This window comes from Salmo salar, chromosome 07, assembly GCF_965601325.2.
Source record: "Salmo salar chromosome 07, fSalSal1, whole genome shotgun sequence".
Lineage (NCBI taxonomy): Eukaryota > Metazoa > Chordata > Actinopteri > Salmoniformes > Salmonidae > Salmo > Salmo salar.
In genome coordinates, this window is record NC_138297.1 from 50,519,509 (window position 1) to 50,542,098 (window position 22,590).

General features: G+C 43.3%; 1 protein-coding gene across 1 annotated transcript in view; it reads right to left on the reverse strand.

Annotated features, from left to right (window-relative positions):
• Positions 1-558: 558 nt before the first annotated feature.
• LOC106609461 (nuclear receptor-interacting protein 2) overlaps positions 559-22,590 on the reverse strand; it is a 33,765-nt gene continuing 11,733 nt past the window's right edge. Inside the window, exons 2-6 of the mRNA XM_014208325.3 lie at positions 19,373-19,681; positions 8,118-8,200; positions 7,732-7,847; positions 6,521-6,573; positions 559-4,854 (exon numbers count right to left, since the gene is read on the reverse strand). Coding sequence (XP_014063800.3) covers positions 4,735-4,854; positions 6,521-6,573; positions 7,732-7,847; positions 8,118-8,200; positions 19,373-19,681 — 681 coding nt within the window. The 3' untranslated portion in view covers positions 559-4,734. The remainder of the gene's footprint in view (positions 4,855-6,520; positions 6,574-7,731; positions 7,848-8,117; positions 8,201-19,372; positions 19,682-22,590) is intronic.

Consider the following 22,590-nt stretch of genomic DNA (forward strand, 5'->3'; position numbering starts at 1 on the left):
AGAATAAACACCAATCAACGGGCATCTCTGGCTGAACAGTCTTTTCTTTAAAAGCACAACACAAGAGTTCCGTAGTACGATCACATCTGTTACGCATGTTAGCATTAGCACAGGGACGCAGCCAGCCAGGGACCTGCTCCCTAGTCAGAGGAGTCATCCCTCCAGGTCACCAGCCCCCCCCCCCCCCCAGTCCCTCGCTGTGGGAACATCTGCTTTCTCTGCTGCGCCAACGTGAAAAGGGTATTTTTATAACGACGTCACGGCAACACAACCATGAGAATATCAGAACTACTGAAAAAAGAAAATGGCGGCACAGGGACTCATGTTTTAGTTAGCGCTGAATATCCTCCCTTCTTCCCTCCAGTTGATCTGGTGGTGGATATTAGTGATGCTGCTTGTGGTTTGATGTGTGTTGAGCAGAATAATGGTTGTACTGTTACTGTAGCTCAGTCTTGTTTTTGTGTTTTAACAGGCATTCATCAAGATGTGGCTGGCACATCTTAGTCTTGGCATAGTAAATGTGTGCAAATTAGACCTATAAAAAACTGCAAGCATAGCTAGCGAGAATACATCTTTTAATAGGCAGAGAAAATACTGTTCAGAAAAAAACACAAAAAATAAATGTATTTCATACATTGATTACCATCGCACAGCATATTAGGAAGTACACTAGTACGAAACATTAGCAATTATTCGTGGGTGACCTCCATAGAAAGAGCTAGAGGTCAGATGGATGTTGTTACACAGTTGAGAGCATGGCACTGTCCAGGACCCATCTTCACAAAAAGTCTGAGTTGGAGTGCTGATCTAGGATCAGGTCCATGTTATCTTTTCCATTATGCGCTGAAAGGCATGATTGATCCGATATCAGCACCTACTCAGGGTAGTCACTAGTATCCACAGCCACAATGTCATAAACCCAGCCTATTTCTACGTATCTTCCTAAAATCTGATTTTAAACCTAACCGTAACCACACTGCAAAACTTATGTCTAACCTTGAATTAAGACCAAAAAGCACATTTTTGTTTTCATTTATTTATTTTCGATATAGACAATTTTGACTTTGTGGCTGTGCTATCTAGTGGAAACCCATACTCAGAGACTTTTTGAATACAGGTCCAGATGGTAACAGCAGAGTATGAAGACCTTTCTGAGGGCGTCTGAAGCGCTTCTCGATTGTCCAAACAATGCGAATGGATCAAGGCAGAGTATAATGCTTGTTAGTGGGAAGATTATAGCGTGGCCTTTTGGCTCTCTCACATGCCTGATTCACACCATAGGGTCAAACTGAACCAAGCCGAGCTGTACAGTACTGGATTGGACTTGTTACGTATCCACCATAGTAGCTGGAACTGTACTGTAAAGGATAATGAGAAAATACGATATTCAAGCCAGCACAGTACGTTTCGGCCCTGTAGTCGACCCTGTAGTGTGAAACTGTCAGTCAGGCAACAAGCAGGAGCCTGATGATGATTCTGTGCCGCTGCGCCGGTCCTAGTAAAATACCAAATCAGCAAACAAGGCTTGTCAAAGTGAATAACTTACGTCAGCAAAAGTGAAACAAACGGGAAGAGGAAAATGTATCTATCCTCCTGATTCCTGCTTACAAGCAAAAATTAAAGCAGGAAGCACCAGTGACTAGATCGATAAAAAAGTGGTCAGATGAAGCAGATGCTAAGCTACAGGACTGTTTTGCTAGCACAGACTGGAATATGTTCCGGGATTCCTCCAATGGCATTGAGGAGTACACCACATCTGTCATTGGCTTCATATTCCAGTCAAAACCATAGTTCCCTCAAAGCTCATCAATAAGCTAAGGACCCTGGGACTAAACACCTCCCTCTGCAACTGGATCCTGGACTTCCTGACGGGCCGCCCCCAGTTGGTAAGGGTAGGTAACAACACATCCGCCACACTGATCCTCCCCTTAGGGGTCCCTGTTCACTCATGACTGCACGGCCAGGCACGACTCCAACACCATCATTCAATTTGACGATGACACAATAGTGGGCCTGATCACCGACAACAACGAGACAGCCTATAGGGAGGAGGTCAGAGACCTGGCAGTGTGGTGCCAGGACAACAACCTCTCCCTCAACGTGATCAAGACAAAGGAGATGATTGTGGACTACAGGAAAATGAGGACCGAGCACGCCCTCATTCTCATCGACGGGGCTGCAATGGAGCAGGTTGAGAGCTTCAAATTCCTTGGTGTCCACATCACCAACAAACTAACGTGGTCCAAGCACACCATGACAGTCGTGAAGCGGGCACGACAAAACCTATTGCCCCTCAGGACGCTGAAAAGATTTGGCATGGGTCCTCAGATCCTCAAAAGGTTCTACAGCTGCACCATCGAGAGCATCCTGCCGCAAGGCACTACAGAGGGTAGTGCGAACGGCCCAGTACATCACTGGGGCCAAGTTTCCTGCCATCCAGGACCTCTATATCAGGCGATGTCAGAGGAAGGCCCTGAAAATTGTCAAAGACTCCAACAACCCTAGTCATAGACTGTTGTCTCTGCTACCACATGGCAAGCGGTACCGTAGCGCCAAGTCTAGGTCCAAGAGGCTTCTAAGCAGCATTTACCCCCAAACCATAAGACTCCTGAACATCTAGTCAAATGGCTACCCAGACTATTCAGATTGCCCCCTCTCCACACCACTGCCACTCTCTGTTGTCATCTATGCATAGTCACTTTAATTAACTCTACCTACATGTACATACTACCTCAACTAACCGGTACTCCCGCACATTGACTCTGTACCGGCACCCTCCTGTATATAATGTTATTTTTTACTGCTCGTCTTTAATTACTTGTTACTTTTATCTCTTATTCTTATACGTATTTTTTTCAACTGCACTGTCGGTTAGGGGCTCGTAAGTGAGCATTTCACTGTAAGGTCTACACTTGTTGTATTCGATGCATGTGATTCATTTGATTTGATTTGAAACTGTCAGTCAGGCAGCAAGCAGGGGCCTGATGATGATTCTGTGCCGCTGCGCCCGTCCTAGTAAAATACCAAATCAGCAAACAAGGCTTGTCAAAGTGAATAACGTACCGAATGAGAGGAGGTAAAATGTACCAAGCAGATTTGTTTCCCGACCATAAAAAATTGAGAGAGAGAATATGCTTAAACAAACATCTATGAGGGCCTTGGCCCAGAGAGCAGCCTCAGAGCAGAGTGATTCATGTCCCCTGAAAAAGACGAGGGAAGGAAGGCAGCTGGGGTCAGCTCCGTTTTGGCAGCTCCCTCTGACTGGAGCTGGGAGGAGTAGGAGGAGCTGGGAGGAGTAGGAATAGGAGAAGTAAATAGAACTCATCCCTTTTTCTTTCCCATGTGAAACACTATCCACTAACCATATCGAAACAGAAAAGCCCCTCCTCGATTGACATGCATCCAACACACACACACACACACACACACACACACACACACACACACACCACACACACACACACACACACACACACACACACACACACACACAAAGTGCACATCTACCAGTACGTACACACACTCGCACATCTCCAAGTCACACACACTGACACACTCTCACAGGAACACTAACATCCAGATTTATACAAAAGCAGACTTCTTCAAAAAATCATGCGGAATTATGGAATGTTTGGATCTTTTTGCTGTGCTGTCCGTCTGACACACACAACTAGCTCCAGGACTCTATTAACATTTAAGTGGAATTATTGAGAACTAGTTTTGATGTGGGTCGTCGTGACATTCTTAGGAGCACTCTTCATTTTGGAAAATAGACGAGAGAGAGAGAGAGAGAGTCTTCACTTGGCTGAAGGCAGTTCGTTTAGGAATAGTAGTCTCCTCACATCTCTTCCAGTATTCCCTGTCTGTCCTGACTCTCAATTTGATTTTTTAACAGGGAGATTCAAAGGTTTCACAAGACCTGTTTTTTCACCGTTTTTCTTGAGCACGTGTGAGAGGACATCTAAAAGACTATCACTCTGTAAAGGGATGTGAGGGAGATACAATTTCTTCCTCAAGGCTGAACTGATTTCGATTTTAAACAGTTTTGGCATTTAATTGATGATCAACGTAAATTATTTTATACCTCCAAATCACAATATGTTCATTTCAAATGATAATCATCGTCTGACTCCTCAGTATGTTTCAGTACACTCTTAGAAAAAAAGGTGCTATCTAGAACCTAAAAGGGTTCTTCGGCTGTCCCCATAGGAGAACTTTTTGAAGAACCCTTTTTGGTTCCAGGTAGAAACCTTTTGGTTCCAGGTAGAACCCTTTTGAGATCAATGTAGAACTCTTTACAAAAAGGATTCTACATGGAACCCAAAATAGTTCCACCTGAAACCAGAAAGAGTTCTCCGATGGGGACAGCCAAAGAACCCTTTTGGATTCCTTTTTTCTAAGAGTGTATTGAACAATGATGCACTGTCTGGCAGATAAAAAACACCTTGATTAAGTACATAATTATGAAGGTTGTTACATAGAATTGTCCCAATCCTTGAGCTCCATCTGCTCCATAAACTAGGCTAATTCAATACAAGAGTAACATCATGGTAATGTCTTAATTCCACAGAAACAAACACAATGGTGTAAACTGAAGAGAATTAGGGTGCTCAACCATGTTGCTGGCAGTGCGAGACACTGATTGGACAGTCCCGGCCCGGACCTCATGTTTTTTTCAGCGCCAGCCAATCAGAGGAGGGCGTGGGATGGCTGGGAGGTTGTGACACGCCAGCGTCACAGGTTCTCATTGCTGTCTTGGTGTTGGCACTGGCTGACCAATGGCGGCTCCATGAAAGGCAGCTCCTCCCCTGAGCCCTGGAGCTTTAGGACTCTACTGCTCAGGTCCACACAGCACTGGAGATAAAGGATGGATATGGGAGACATCAGATGGGTCAAAACATGGTTTAACATCAACTCTACCACAGATAGAATGCAGTGCGTGCCATGGAAACTCCATTTGTTTGCAGAACTGCCATCATCCAACAAAGTGCCATTGTAGACAACAGAAGGTTAAGAATGTTATGTAAACCAATATCCTCGGAAAGGTCGCCGTGTCTGCTCCAAATAGCAGTTCAATTGGTCTGCACATGGTGACATTAAAGGGAGACACTGTACTCTTTTCAGTGATGTACTTTTCCATCCAAATGGTTCTCTTGAGGGGCTCCATGCAATGTTGCACAACATTTAAGTATGCCCCAGTGCACATGCATATGTGATCACAATTCACACAATGGCTGTGAGATGCACCTGAGTCTAGCTCTCTGCTTTCCATTGGGACTAACAGACTCCACTGAGCTCTGTGTTTTACTTCCAGAACGGCCCAGGGACTAAACTGAACATTTTGTCTCTGTTCAAACAGTTGTCTATAACTGTAACTCCAGGCTTCCTCCATCTCCATATATGGGTATCTTTCCTTGCAGGCATACGTGATAATTAAATTAGGATTCACCCTTTTTTCCAAGCCACCGGTCTATTTAAGGAGTATTTTGAAAACTTTTCTGCTATGATTAAATTGAGTTAATGTTCCCATCTTGAGTTTTGCCGAGGGAGCAGAATACTGAGACTGGGTGCACTTGGAAGGAAAATTGTCTCCGGTATCGCGGATCCTCCGGGGGTGCTTTTGCGTAATCGTAGATCTGGTTTGCAGTGTACCCTTAAAGTCTAATTTAATTAGATTCTCTGTGAGAAATGGTCGCAATTAGTCTCGTGCCTAATTCTACTTTCCCTCTCAGACCCTCTAAGACAGAATTCTGTTCATGCATTTTCCTCTTCTGTTCTGTTTGTTGACTGTCACATTGTGTTGCCATTTCCTGGGATATCCTGGGGAAATGGCAGCATTTTAAACCTCCTCAGTGAGATGTGCTGATCTGAATTCTGTCTTATCTGTCTGCTTTCACCTGCAGCCCTGTCCTCAACAGGAAGCGCCAGCAGACAGCCGTAACCCTCCGATAACATAACACAAACCTGTCTGTCTCCATCTCCGTCTTAATCTGGTATTACTTGATGTGTTCTGATAGGAACCGGCATCTTTAATGTGTTACTAAGGCCTCTGCTTAATCTAATTGCTACAGCTCAATGTCTGCCTCCTTTTTCCCTTTTAGCAGCAATTTTCATTAGCTGTAAAGTTCAAGTTGGGGGAGATTTGGGGAGGACGGCAGATTCAAAATACAGAAGGCACTTGCACATCTGAGCAAACTTTTTGCAGGTGCATGGCAACAGTTGAACAAGATGAAGGTAAAAGGAAACCGCACACTGCTCTTGATAGTATCACTGATCTTAAATAAGCTTACGTATCGGCCTCGCGGCCTTCGTCAGAGCTTTTGTGAATTATTTTAAATTAGCACACTTATGTAGACCTAGCCCCACCCACATCCGTTCCACGCATGGAAAGGGGTTGGAGGCGAAGGAAAAACAAATAAGTGCTACCAAATATAACAATTAGCATAAAGTGTGTAAATAAGACGTAGGACGGCAGATCAAACACAGCATTTACATATTTGCGACACTAATGAGGACTTACTTTGAGTTCCTGCAGAGTCTGAAGACCCAGGCACAGCTCAAACACTTCATCCTCTGTGGAGAGATGGAGAGGAGAGAGAAGGAGAGACAAAGAGAGGAAGAGAGAGAGAGAGATGAAGAGGAGAGAGAGAGCAGAATAAGAAACAGTGAATTTCTAACCTGCCGTGTCTCTCGCTGACTGATTAATTAACACTGCATAAATGAGCTCAAATCTAACAGGAATCATCAACACATCTCTATTCTCCCATCTGCATTGTGTGTTTGTGTGAGATTGTGTGTGCGCTCTGTGTGTGTTCAACTATTAAGGTATTAGTCTCTCCCTGCTTGCTCAGTGCTATTTGTCTTTGTGATTTGTCCCTGGCTGCTGAATAGGAAAGATCAGGAGCACATGCTGCATACTGAGTACACACTCACACTCTCTCTCACACATTTACATTTTAGTCATTTAGCAGACGCTCTTATCCAGAGCGACTTACAGTAGTGAATACATACATGTCATTTCATGCATTTTTTTGTTGTTGTACTCGCCCCCCGTGGGAATCGAACCCACAACCCTGGCATTGCACACACCATGCTGGCGCTGCAAACACCATGCTCTACCAACTGAGCCACAGGGAAGACCATCCCAAACACACACGCTGTCGCACACACATTGGCTGGCAAGCACATCTCCAACACCTTTTAAGACCGCTGCCTTTTTAGAGCAAGCATTCAGAAATAACACAGCCAGTAAGCAAATCTATTACCGTCTGTTAATGTTACCGTCTGAAACATAGCGTTGGATCTAGGCACTGATTTGTTGGGGGGTTTTTACCAAGGGGTTTCATATTGACATTGGTAAAGGGAAGTAACCTTGATGGTGTGGAAAATGGCTTGGGGTCATTGTGAGAGAGCACCCAGTCGTTTTGTATTGATCACTGACAGGAACATTACAGTTTAACCCCAGCGATTTATATAATCAAGTTTACTTATCCAATCCATAGCATTATTCGATTCAATGTTGTTTGTCACGCCTACAGTCCAGATAATGCTGAACTGAATGTATGTTTACGGAGAAAGAAAAACGAAAGGGTTTCATTGACACTGTCATAACACCTGTATTCCTACCCTGTATGAGTGGACTCTCTCTTGCTTCATTGACAGTCATTACAACTGGCTGCAATGCTGCTTTAAATGTTGATGTGACGTAATATGTGATCTCCCCTTCCTTACCGGTGACGTGGGCAGAGCACTGGACAATCTGTCTGCCCAGCTGCAGCTGGAGGCCCCTCACAGAGCCCTGGCCCTCTGTCTGCTCACAGGGTGGACCTTCCTGGGTGGGAACCAATCTGGCAACACACAACACGGCCATGGTAGAGGTTATTAGGACGCTACTTTGTTCTGTCTCTCACAGGCCAGTTTGTTGATGCTGATGCGGTCTGATGTTGGTTGTGGTTGTGTGAGTGCCTGTGGAACTCAAATGTGTTTGTTGGCGCTCTGTATTTCGGTGCCGGTTGGCAAACCTGGACCCAGGCGTGTTATGTGATGGGTGGGTATTCGTGGGTGTGGTAGAGGTCGACGGAGAAAGAGAGGCAGCGAGGGAGAATAAGGCCTCTCACCCAAGCCTCCTGCAGCAGAAGCTGGAGATGCGGTTGTGTTGACTCCCGGTGTTGATGGAAGCCTTCACCTCAGTGTCACAGCACTGTGGAAACACAGCAGAACAACTACAGTGTTAACTGACGGTATAAGTGTATAGGCAACACACTGATACTCCCATAAAGGAGAGAACATCAGACAGAAACACTTATATTTATCCTGCAGCTATAGAGAAATATATCTGTTTGATTACAAAAGGCTTCTCATCGAATGGGTCCCAACAGCTCTGCTACGCCTGCCAAGTGCCCGCCTGTAAAACTGCCAAACTACGATATAAAGTCTGAATTAAAGGCTTATCGACTCTAGAGTTCTGGTCAAATTTGTGCTAGTAGTCCATTATTAAGCCACATTTCCCAACCAATTACAGGTTGTGTTTCAGACTAGGTGTTGTGGAGGTTTGGCGTAATTGTTTATATGCAGTCACGTTTGTATTGATCCTCTGTCTGAGTCAGAGACTATTAGATCATGAAGCCTGTGCTGATGATGCAGGACTATTCTGCCTCGTGGTTAGAGATAATACCAAACCAACCATGACTGTTTTAGAAAAAAACACCTGTGAAATCATTAGTCTCACTCCAGTGGATGTGTTGACTATTAGTTCAACCATTAGAGCCAGTGACCGTGCTTGTTTTCTGAAACAGATGATGATCCCATGTTATCTGAGGCCTCTCCATGCTTTTATAATCCTGAATACATTACTAGACAGTAAAATATTAGCCCAATCAGCAGAGCCTGTGGAATATTCTTCAACTAATCAGCGAACCGGTCAGTTCCTGATTTGAAAATAGTGCTCGTCCAAAACCATTATGCTCAAGGGCAACATCTTCTGTACAATAGCAACATGATGTTGTCTTCTGAGCCAGAACCATAGAACAGTAAACAACACAACAATACTTCTGAAGTGAGGATCCTATGTTTCAGCAGGACTGTCTTCTCCTGGGTGCCTAAAGCATCCTATCTGTCTCACTCCCCGTTATCGTGTGTGTGTGTGTGTGTGTGTGTGTGTGTGTGTGTGTGTGTGTGTGTGTGTGTGTGTGTGTGTGTGTGTGTGTTTACCCACCCAGCAGAGCTGCTAACAGCCAGGGTGGTGGTTCTTTATCCTCCTCCACATCTCCCAGTGGTTCTGTCGTAGGGCACTTCATGTCACAATGCAGTGATTCACGGTAAAGGGGAAGCAGACATTGCGGCAGATTCTAATGACTGCAGAGGCCTGGCGGCAGGTAGCCTAGTGGTAAGAGCAATGGGCCAGTAACTGAAAGAGCGCCGGTTTGATTCCCCCGAGCCGACTAGGTGACAAATCTGCCGATGTGTCCTTGAGCAAGGCACTTAAACCTATAAATGTAAAATGTTCTATAATGAAGTTTCTGTTGTAAATCTCAAGGCTCTATTTAGAATATTGTATATATTTTTTTAATTGTTTTTTAAAATGTAACCTTTAACTAGGCAAGTCAGTTAGCATATCACACTTCTGCGAGTGGAAGGCAGAACAGGCAATGTTGCTGAAAACACGCAACTCTGGAGGGAGGATTTAAAACATGTTCACACTTCACAGCATATGGTGGATCCGCGTGAGTGAGAACGGAACAAGATGTCACACCCACCCCCTCTCGATGGAGAGGGAAGGACACTGAGTGGACACATAATGATATGCTTCCCTGAACACGAGTTAACACAACCCAGTGACATAACCTCTGTGTCCTCGCTGGGTCAGCAGTACTACAGTGAGGGGAAAAAAGTAATTGATCCCCTGCTGATTTTGTATGTTTGCCCACTGACAAAGAAATGATCAGTCTATAATTTTAATGGTAGGTTTATTTGAAAAGTGAGAGACAGAATAACAACAAAAAAATCCAGAAAAACGCATGTCAAAAATGTTAAAAAATGATTTGCATTTTAATGAGGGAAATAAGTATTTGACCCCTCTGCAAAACATGACTTAGTACGTGGTGGCAAAACCCTTGTTGGCAATCAGAGGTCAGACGTTTCTTGTAGTTGGCCACCAGGTTTGCACACATCTCAGGAGGGATTTTGTCCCACTCCTCTTTGCAGATCTTCTCCAAGTCATTAAGGTTTCGAGGCTGAAGTTTGGCAACTCGAACCTTCAGCTCCCTCCACAGATTTTCTATGGGATTAAGGTCTGGAGACTGGCTAGGCCACTCCATGACCTTAATGTGCTTCTTCTTGAGCCACTCCTTTGTTGCATTGTCCGTGTGTTTTGGGTCATTGTCATGCTGGAATACCCATCCACGACCCATTTTCAATGCCCTGGCTGAGGGAAGGAGGTTCTCACCCAAGATTTGACGGTACATGGCCCCGTCCATCGTCCCTTTGATGCGGTGAAGTTGTCCTGTCCCCTTAGCAGAAAAACACCCCCAAAGCATAATGTTTCCATCTCCATGTTTGACGGTGGGGATGGTTTTCTTGGGGTCATAGGCAGCATTCCTCATTCTCCAAACACGGCGAGTTGAGTTGATGCCAAAGAGCTCCATTTTGGTCTCATCTGACCACAACACTTTCACCCAGTTGTCCTCTGAATCATTCAGATGTTCATTGGCAAACTTCCGACGGGCATGTATATGTGCTTTCTTGAGCAGGGGGACCTTGTGGGCGCTGCAGGATTTCAGTCCTTCACGGCGTAGTGTGTTACCAATTGTTTTGTTGGTGACTATGGTCCCAGCTGCCTTGAGATCATTGACAAGATCCTCCCGTGTAGTTCTGGGCTGATTCCTCACCGTTCTCATGATCATTGCAACTCCACGAGGTGAGATCTTGCATGGAGCCCCAGGCCGAGGGAGATTGACAGTTCTTTTGTGTTTCTTTCATTTGCGAATAATCGCACCAACTGTTGTCACCTTCTCACCAAGCTGCTTGGCGATGGTCTTGTAGCCCATTCCAGCCTTGTGTAGGTCTACAATCTTGTCCCTGACATCCTTGGAGAGCTCTTTGGTCTTGGCCATGGTGGAGAGTTTGGAATTTGATTGATTGATTGCTTCTGTGGACAGGTGTCTTTTATACAGGTAACAAGCTGAGATTAGGAGCACTCCCTTTAAGAGTGTGCTCCTAATCTCAGCTCGTTACCTGTATAAAAGACACCTGGGAGCCAGAAATCTTTCTGATTGAGAGGGGGTCAAATACTTATTTCCCTCATTAAAATGCAAATCAATTTATAACATTTTTGACATGCGTTTTTCAGGATTTTTTGTTGTTATTCTATCTCTCACTGTTCAAATAAACCTACCATTAAAATTATAGACTGATAATTTCTTTGTCAGTGGGCAAACGTACAAAATCAGCAGGGGATCAAATACTTTTTTCCCTCACTGTACCTTGTGGTTTCTGAGCCAGTGTACCTCATCTCAAGCCTTCTCTAACATCCACCATGTTTTGAATGAATGGTTCGATTGGTGGATGGATGGAAGGATGAATAAGGGTTGGATGGGTGGATAAAGGTTGGATGGGTGGATAAATGGATCATGGATGGATAAAACATCCTGAGAAAAGCATGTTTTCACTTGTCTTTTTCCTGCCATATTATCACTGTGTATCACAGTACATACATTGACTTGGCTCTATGGTGTTTTTTACCCCCTAGATTAAAGCCCACTAGGACATCAAATCCCATTGCTGTGGCTGGGTGTAAAAATGTAGTCCCCGACACACAATATGGTGATAGTTGAGCTTCCTCCCTTAATCCCTGCAGGCTTCTCACAGCCAGATTTCTCAGCAGGCCTGCGAACGTGTGCTTTTGTCTCTGCCTGAGTGGTGAAAAATTCCTCCCCTTCTGTGAAGTTTAAAAATGGCTCCGGAATTAACGGGTAACTATGGAGCATGTAGCCGCTTTTAAAAACAGAATTAAACAAACGAGATCAAACCGCACTAACCGTACTATTTGTGACGTAAATTGAGTATATAAACTCAGCAAAAAAAGAAACGTCCCTTTTTCAGGACCCTGTCTTTCAAAGATCATTCGTAAAAATCCAAATAACTTCACAGATCTTCATTGTAAAGGGTTTAAACACTGTTTCCCATGCTTGTTCAATGGACCATAAACAATTAATGAACCCTCTGGGGTTTGTGATATATGGCCAATATACCACGGCTAAGAGCTTTGTCCAGGCACTCCGCGTTGCGTCGTGGGTAAGAACAGCCCTTAGCCGTGTTATATTGGCCATATACCACACCCCCTCGGGCCTTATTGCTTAAGTATTCACCTTATTTTAGAACTCGGAAACAAAACAATGTCCGAACGTTCTGTTTTATGGAGGACTTTCGTTGTGGCGTTCTTGCCGTTTTGCGATCGTTAGCTAGCTAGCTCAAAATGTTGTGGGATCATACCAAGAAAAACCTTTCAAAGTCGAATGGCAAGTCTGTGCCACATCCACGGATTATTCAAGAGTAGGAGGGCGATATGAAAAAATGGCCACATCACCTACGAAGACATCTTTAATTATTTTGTCTCGTCTCTCGGTGTGGATGAGACAGAGGTGAAGAGCTACAAAAGCACAGAGGCATATCAATACCTCCACAGCAGCAAAGTTGGACGGGTGCTTATTCACTGTCTTCAGGATGACAACCTGGTGTTCCTCAAAGCAGATGTCCAGCCCAGTCAGAGCAAAACACACCACCATTCTGCCTGGATTCTTGTATCATCTGTCGGTAAGGTGGAGACTGCAGGGTGTTCTTGTGTTGCAGGGCAGGGAAAGTCTTGCAGTCATGCAGCTGCAATACTATGGAAGGTAGCTAGTTCGCTGGCTTTTTGTTTATCATAACCCTTTCTATGAATGATATGTTTCACGTTAGCTAGTTACTTAGCTAGCTAACTAATTGTGATGATACCATATCACTGACCAGAACTAATAACGTTAACTATTACAGTAATGGCTCATTGTGTAAGAATATCAGTCTAATCTCGAATGGCAATGAGGTAGGTACAGAATCAAGGTGAGTTTTACAATCAAATAGGAAATTACCAGCATAACCTAAACCTACTAGTTAAAAGGAGACTGTGTAAACTAGTCAGCTGTGAACACCATGTAAACGAGTGTTCTGTACTGTAATTGACTATTCTAACAGTAGTGTTTTGTTGAAGGTGCAGAATGCTGTGTATGGAGGGTTGACAGGGGTGTCCTGTACAGATGAGCAATACCAGTGGAACTCGGGGACGCAGCGGAATTTAGCTCTAAAAAGGTTGAGAGAGATCTGTTTCAAACGTCACAAACCAAGTGACGAGTTCTCTGACAGCACCCCAGCCGCTTCTCCATCTCTACCTCCAAGTCCTGCATACCACTCCCACAACGCACTTAAAAGTTTGAAAGGGGCCAATGTTCCAGTGGGGAGCTTTCTACACTATTGCATCAAAGCTAAACCAAACAGTCATCAGGTTCCAGCAGCAGCCACACAGCTACAACAGCCTTATGGTGAACATGGCATCAACATGCAGTGTCAGAAATGCTTGTCATTTTATGACATATATGTTAAGCTGGAGGAGTGTAAATGTGCCAGCTTGGAGGAGGTCACTAAAGCACAAAGTGCCTCCCATACATTGTATGACGCGCGTAAACTTCGGATCACTGCTAGCTCAGCAAAGAAGGTTCCTGTGCGCACCTCAACAAATCCCGACTTCTTTGTGCGGGAACATCTCTTCCCCCAGGTTCCGCAACCACATATGGCAAGGAGAACGAGCAGGTGGCCTACACATGGATGGAGAGCTGAGGGTTTAGTCTGGAGAGTAGAGGCACAGTAGTGAGTGTCAAGGAGCCATGTTTGTTTTCTGCAAGCCCAGATCGAGTGTTAAACTCTCAAGAACTATTAGAAATCAAATGTCCTCTCCTGATTAAGAAGTGTGAGTCTGACTGAAATTTTCTCTGGCAAACTCACCGATGTGAAGCTGGTGCATGGGGTTCCTCAGCTGCAACCTAATGGAGCCCGTGGGTACTACATGCAGGTGCAAATATGCATGTTCTGCACAGGACTGGAGAGATGTGTTAGCAGTCAATGTTATTCTTCAATAGCACAGACCCCAAAGCAAATCACGGGGTGAAAAATATATTTATTTAAAGAGAACAAATCATAGTTGTTATGCTTGAAAGTAGATGGTAGATGTTTATTCTTCCCTGTCCTCAATGTTTCTCCTCTGAACAAAGAGACAGGATGTAGTTTATAATCCAACCCTAGCCTGTGGTTGACCAATTAGAATGTCTTGCAATAAAACTGGGCCAATGGCCAAATAACAAATATCCTGTTTCAGGCTCAATGTATAGACAATTCGGACCAATGAGAACTTGACACATGTAGCTATGAGTCCCAGACTGAAATTCCTTGCGTGTCCCTGACCCATTAATCTTCAGTTCCCCATTACAGAAAAGCAACTATTTCCATTGATAATGAATTCCCTCTTGACCTTTAGTCCTCTGCGTTGTGAATCTATCTTTGAATATTCGTACAGATGCACACTGCTTGTCAGGGCTCCATCCGAGCAGGTTGTTATTGATGTGCCTTTTGATGTGAAGTTCTGTGCTGATCTTATCCCTAAAATAAAGACATTCTATTTCACACATATGCTGCCAAGGATAGTAGATGAGTTCCAGTCAGGCAGACTAACTCTGTGCTCCAAATATGTTCATCTATGTGGTATCTAGGGGCCTTATACATCTCTGTTTTTAAATGGTTCATATATTTTGTGTATTGTAAAGCTCTGTCAGCTCTACCTTATCTAAGCATAACTCTTGATTGGTGTTTTTTTTGTCTGTCATAGTTTTCCTTCATATGCACATTTACCTGATTTATATTTGCATAATTCTTATTTTTTATATCTTGCCTTGTACAGCTCTCTTCATACATGTTTATCTAATGCCTACGGATAATGATTTATGAATGTTTTTATTGTCCCTTGTATAACTCTCTTTTCATATGGCACTTCATGAATTTATCTCAGCATTCCATAATTCATCTTGCACTTGGCAAATGATGGTGTTAATAAAACCACTATGAAATTCAACTTTGTTGACATTTTCTTTTAAACTTAACATTTTGAAATGAAAGACGAGGAGGCATGTCTAAAGGTTTCAAATGTGTTTTCAGTTTGATTCTGGGTTTGGTTTTCAAGGGCACAAATTTGAAGCAATCTAAAATACAAAATATATTTTGAATTGTTTAATAGTTTTTTGTTTACAGCATGATTCCATATGTGTTATTTCATAGTTTTGATGTCTTCACTATTATTCTACCATGTAGATAATAGTAAAAATACAGAAAAACCCTTGAATGAGTAGGTGTGTCCAAACTTTTGACTGATAGTGTATTTACACCCCTTTGCTTTGACACTCCAAATTGAGCTCAGGTGCATCCAATTTCCTTATATCATCCTTGAGATGTCACTACAACTTGATTGGAGTCCACCTGTGGCCAATTCAATTGTTTGGACATGATATAGAAAGAAACACACCTGTCTATATACAGTAAGGTCCCACAGTTGACAGTGCATGTTAGAGTATAAACTATAACATGAAGTCCAAGAAAATGTCTGTAGAACTCTGTGATATAAATGTGATGAGGCATATATCTGGGGAAAGGTATAAAGTGTTGAAAGTTTCCAAGAGCACAGGGGTCTCCAGCATTGGGAAACTGAAATAATATGGAACTACCCAGACTACCCTAGAGCTGGTTGTCCGACCAAACTGAGCAACCGGGCACGAAGGAGGTGGCCAAGAACCCAGTGACCACTCTGACAGAATTACCTAGTTCCTTGGCTGAGAAGGGAAAACCTGCCAGAAGGACAACAGTCTCTACAGCACTTTACCAATCTAGGCTTTATGGGAGAGTGGCTAAACAGAAGCCACTCCTAAGAAAAAGGCACATGACAGCAGGCAAATCCTTCTTGTGAACTTGGTTCAGAGTGCAAATGACCTTAGACTGGGGCTAGATTTACATTCCAACAGGACAATGACCCCAAGCATACATCCAAAGCAACGCTGGAATGGCTTCAGAACAAGAATGTGAAAGTCCTTGAGTGGCCCAGCCAAAACCCATACTTGAATCCCATTGAAAGTCTGTGAAAAGACTTGAAGATTGCTCTTCACTGCTGCTCCCCATTTAACTTAACAGACCTTGTGAAAATCTGCAAGGAAGAATGGGAGAAAATCCCCAAATCCAGATGTGCAAAGCTGATACAGACAAACAGTTGAAGTTGGAAGTTTACATACACTTAGGTTGGAGTCATTAAAACTCGTTTTTCAACCACTCCACAAATTTCTTGTTAACAAACTATAGTTTTGGCAAGTCGGTTAGGACATCTACTTTGTGCATGACACAAGTACATTTTCCAACAATTGTTTACAGACAGATTATTTCACGTATATTTCACTGTATCACAATTCCAGTGGGTCAGAAGTTTACATACACTAAGTTGACTGTGCCTTTAAACAGCTTGGAAAATTCCAGAAAATAATGTCATGGCTTTAGAAGCTTCTGATAGGCTAATTGACATAATTTGAGTCAACTGGAGGTCTATCTGTGGATGTATTTCAAGGCCTACCTTCAAACTCAGTGCCTCTTTGCTTGACATCATGGGAAAATCAAAAGAAATCAGCCAAGACCTCAGAAAAATAATTGTATACCTCCACAAGTCTTGTTCATCCTTGGGAGCAATATCCAAATGCCTGAAGGTACCACGTTCATCTGTACAAGCAATAGTACGCAAGTATAAACACCAGCCGTCATACCGCTCAGGAAGGAGACGCGTTCTGTCTCCTAGAGATGAAGGTACTTTGGTGCAAAAAGTGCAAATCAATCCCAGAACAACAGCAAAGGACCTTGTGAAGATGCTGGAGGAAACAGGTACAAAAGTATCTATATCCACAGTAAAACGAGTCCTATGTCGACATAACCTGAAAGGCTGCTCAGCAAGGAAGAAGCCACTGCACCAAAACCGCCATAAAAAGTCAGACTACGGTTTGCAACTGCACACGGGGACAAAGATCGTACTTTTTGGAGAAATGTCCCCTGGTCTGATGAAACAAAAATAGAACTGTTTGGCCATAATGACCATCGTTATGTTTGGAGGAAAAAGGGGGATGCTTGCAAGCCGAAGAACACCATCCTAACCGTGAAGCACGAGGGTGGCAGCATCATGTTGTGGGGGTGCTTTGCTGCAGGAGGGACTGGTGCACCTCAAAAAAATAAATGGCGTCATGAGGAAGGAAAATGATGTAGATATATTGAAGCAACATCTCAAGACATCAGTCAGAAAGTTAAAGCTTGGTCGCAAATGGGTCTTCCAAGTGGACAATGACTCCAAGCATACTTCCAAAGTTGTGGCAAAATGGCTTTAGGACAACAACGTCAAGGTATTTGAGTGGCCATCACAAAGCCCTGACCTCAATCCTATAGAACATTTGTGGGCAGAACTGAAAAAGCGTGTGCGAGCAAGGAGGCCTACAAACCTGACTCAGTTACACCAGCTCTGTCAGGAGGAATGGGCCAAAATTCACCCAACTTATTGTGGGAAGCTTGTGGAAGGCTACCCAAAATGTTTGACCCAAGTTAAACAATTTAAAGACAATGCTACCAAATACTAATTGACTGTATGTAAACTTCTGACCCACTGGGAATGTAATGAAATAAATAAAAGTAAATCATTCTCTTTACTATTATTCTGACATTTAACATTCTTAAAATAAAGTGGTGATCCTAACTGACCTAAGACAGGGAATTTTTACTAGGATTAAATGTCAGAAATTGTGAAAAAACTGAGTTTAAATGTATTTGGCTAAGGTGTACGTAAACCTCCGACTTCAACTGTACATAAGACGACTCAAAGCTGTAATCGCCGCCAAAGGTGCATTTGCAAAGTATTCATTCGGGTGTGAATACTTATGAAAATGAGATATTTCTGTATTTGATTTTAAATACATTTGCAAACATTTCCCCCAAAAATTTCGCTTGGTCATTATGGGGTATTGTGTGTAGATGGGTGCGATTTTCAATTTTTTTATTGTAGTTCATCCATTTTGAATTCAGGCTGTAACAACAAAATGTGGAATAAGTCAAGAATGAATACTTTCTGAAGGCACTGTACGTGTATGAGTTCATCAACAAAGCTCTATTTATCCCAAACCACATTGATTTGTTGGAACCTCAAACGCTCTCACAGGTATCCTTCAGGCAGGTATGATTCAGAAAGCCAGTCAGTTAAATGCTGCCAGGTAACACCGGGGACAATGGAAATACGCACAACACTACCTTGAGATGACATCAGTCAGAAATGATGCAACTGAGTGGGTGTTTTTTGTGTGGCAGTCATCCTTGGTCTATAGAGTGACTCAGGTGAGGTGATCTGGAGGAGGGAAAGTACACAGTCGTCTCTGCCGCCCGCCCACCCACTCCCCAAGGTCAAACTCCTTTAATTGGGGGTATATTTCCGTACCTCTCAGTGGAGTTGATGCCTGGTTAGTCTCGTGTATGTAGGTGTTGCTTCATCAGTCTGAGCCTGTATTCCAGACAATCAATACTTGTGGGTGGGTGCAGTATGGTGTTTTAAAGTTAGTCCAATTGTTCCGTTGCAGTATGTGGGTTGTCAGTGGGTTGTGTGCAGAAATAATATAGCCTGAACATACTGAGTCAGAATTTACTTGGATGGTATGTTTGCTCATGTTCACTAATAAGATCTTAATGAATGCTATTCGTTCCCTGAAATGAATGATGTTGCCAGTGGACTCAATGCATTTGCATTACTGGTTTGTCTTCCCATCTTATGTATAGATTGATTCTACCAGTGTTGTTCGTATGATTATCTTACGATGTTAGTATGATGGGGTCTTCAGCTGTGTGTTGACCTCATTATGAGGCTGTTGTTGATCCTGCATGTGGAGGAGTCACTGTTGCAGTGACATTAGCTCTTCATTTAGCCACAGACACAGTGTGACGAGAGTGTCTGAGGGGTGCAGAGGGTCGATATGGGGACTCTACAAACCCTAGAATCAAAGCCATTTAGAATTGATGAGACCGGGCTCAGTGGAATACAATGAGGGAATAAATCATCTGGATAAATGATGAGTCACTGTGGTCTCTCTGAGTGCTTCTCTCTCCTCCTATCCCGTTATCTCTCCCTTTCACTCCTGTTTTATCTTCATATGGAGTGGAACTGAATAGTATCTGAGATTTAATTTAGGTTAATAAAAAACCCATGATGCTGAAATGAAGGATGGATGTTGAAGCGTACCTTGCACTGGACCAGCAGGGTAGTGAGAGGCCTGTCCTTCCTCCCCTCCTCTGTTTTATCGTTCCCAGCCGTGCTGCTCGTCTTCCCCCCGGCCTCGCTGCTGTCCTCCTCCTCGTCCGACCTCGTCTCTAGGCTCCTCTCGCTCTCCTCCGTGGAGTCGTCAGCCGTGCTCTCGCTCTTCTCCTCTGCGTCGCCCCCGCCCCCCTCCTTGCTGTCGACCAGGGGCGAGGGTCTCCCCACGCGGGCCTCGTCACGCAGCTGTGTGATGTTTCCCGCCATGAGGCGGCGCTGCACGATACTGTGGGGCTGCTGTAACCAAGAGACAGAGCAGGTCACATGTATAGGCTGGCAGATGTAATTGCAGGGTACTAAATAAAAAAGTAATATATACATATTACAACTGTGGCAATGATAAATGTCTGTTGGGGTGGGGGCAGGGTGACTCAAAATGATGTCACTAGAGAATCTCCATTGATAGTGCTTTTTAGTCTTGGACTTGGCTTAATCTGTGTCTGAGATCCCGCCCCTTAGTTTAATAGGTGGTGCATAGTAGACCTAAAATGGTAAATAAATAAATTAAGAGAAGAGGGAACCAGTCTCGTGCAGTCTCTGTTCAATGTTAGAATGTTACAATGATTCTATATTCTTCAGGACAGAGAGTTCTGTAAATATGATACATTTCTATCTTAGTGTTCTGTACAGCTTTCATGTCCATTTACTCAGACCAACCCCATTCTATAGAGACATTAAAGCAACTGTTGTTTTATGATTTGATAATTGCCTGGATCACTAACATAAAAAATCGATTTTAAACCATTTCAGAACAACTGGTGGGCAAAACAATAAAATGTTGAGCCTAATGGTAATCTAGTTGTTTTGCAGTAGGGAGTCACTCTAGAGAAAGATGGAAATAGTTTTTCTAAGAGGCCATGTGGTTTGAAGTGAACAGAAGGTCAGCTAACACCAACAAAACCAACAGCATCAATTCACCAGAAGGAGGATGCCAGTCATTTCAGATGTAATAACTGCTGCTGAAAAACAGTGCTGCTACTGACGGGATGGAAACATCCATTCTCTCTATGCCAGAGGCACATCGTTAGCTGTAAATAGCGTGTGTGCACGCTTATGTGTGTGTAGGCGCGCCTCCAATTTGTGTTTTTATCTGCACTGTGCATGTCTGTACAGTATGTAGCCTACAAAACAGTTGTTCTGCTTGTATCACACAGTTGCTGGTCTCAAATCTCACCTTTGGGGCCTCATTGTGAGTTCATTTGAGGTGTTGAAGGTTTCAGGTAATGACCACAACATCAGAGCGTATCAGAGCCAAGCCGAGCTGTCTGTCAGTCTCCTCCTGTGCTCATTTCACCCTGTGCTCCAGCTCTCCCTGTCAGCCCGTCAAAGTGATGACTGGTCAGTGCTCTCACACTGGCTCACACGATAGATCGTATCAGGCCTCTGTATACCTCTGTGGGTAGGCGTTCTATTGATCAGGGAGGAAGTACTCTCTGGAGAGGCCAGTTTTACTAAGACCTCTGTTATAGGGCTTATTGACACTGTAAACAGGCAGATATGCACTCTCTCTCTCCCTCTCATATTTAGCTCTCTCACACACACACACACACACACACACACACACACACACACACACACACACACACACGCAGAAGCAAGTCTGGTATGTGTGATAACCACATGAACAATGAACAAAAACAAGAAGCTTGTTTGCTCTGACGTTTCTAAGACATTTAGTGGGTATACTGTATATAGTGAACTCCAAAAGTATTGGGATAGTGGCTTTTTGTTGTTGTTTTGACTCTGTACTCCAGCACTTTGAATTTGAAATGATACAATGACTATGAGGTTAAAATACAGACTGTCATCTTTAATTTGAGGATATTCTCATCCATATCGGGTGAATTGTTTTGGAAATGACAGACCTTTTTGTACATAGTCCCCCCATTTTAGGGGACCAAATGTATTGGGATAAATTCACTTATGTATATTAAAGTAGTCAAAAGGTTATTATTTTGTCCCATATTCCCGGCACGCGATGATGACATCAAGCTTGTGACTCTACCAACTTGTTGGATGCATTTGCTGGTTGTTTTGGTTGCGTTTCACATTATTTTGTGCCCAATAGAAATTAATGGTAAATAATCTATTGTGTCATTTTCGAGTGACTTTTATTGTAAATAAGAATAGATTATGTTTCTAAACACTTTCTACATTAACGTGGCTAATACCATGATTACGGATAGTCCTGACTGAATCATGAATAATTATGAGTGAGAAAGTTTGACTCACAAATATCATACCACTAAGACATGCTAACAATTACAATAACAGCATTTTTTTTTGGGGGGGGGGGGGTTTACACAGACATGACCCTTGACCTCCTCAACACCGTCAGTAGATGAGCAGGTGTCCGTTGTGTATACAGCCTTGAGTCTGTAGTCTAGTGCATCCTCTGAAAGATATTACAGAGAGAAGCTGCAGGACATCACAGCACAAACAGCCTCATTACTATGTTGTGATACAATGCCACCTCTAATAGGGTTATTTTATAGTTCTATAATAAATCATGTTATTTTACATTTCCTCCGTATGTTCGTGTTAATAGAAAACCTCATAGCCTTGGTACCTTGTATCCTATCTCTGCATATAAATGAAGTATTACATGGCCCACTCCTGTAATCACAGTATTGTATTGCACCCAGATACGAAGAGCACAAATCCCCAGAGGGTTTACTGTCCAAATACTGCGATTGTGCAATCATACCCAATAGCCTGAGGAACAGATGGAGCAAGACGGAGAGGAAGAAGGAGGATAAATGCCACGCTGGTATTTGGTCCTGTTCTTTTCTCAGTTGATTGCATTGTTCATCATTGTTTCGTATTGTGAAATGTGCAGGGCTAATTTACCATTCTCTACACAGGGCTGGAAGCTGCAGCTTGTTCTGCCTGTTTACAATATGAATAAAGATAAGAGGGGAGAATTATTGGAGGGTAGAGAGAGGGAGAGAATGAATGAGAGAGAGAAAGAGAGAATAAGAGGGATAGAGAGATCCCAGTAGATCCTGGCTATAATATTGTCCTCTCATGCACTCCCGTGTGTTTGTGTGTATGTGTGTGTATACAATGTATACACTGTGTTTATAATGGCTTTCCCCCTGCTCCACAACACTGATTGACATCTGTCTCTCAGTAACACACCCTGT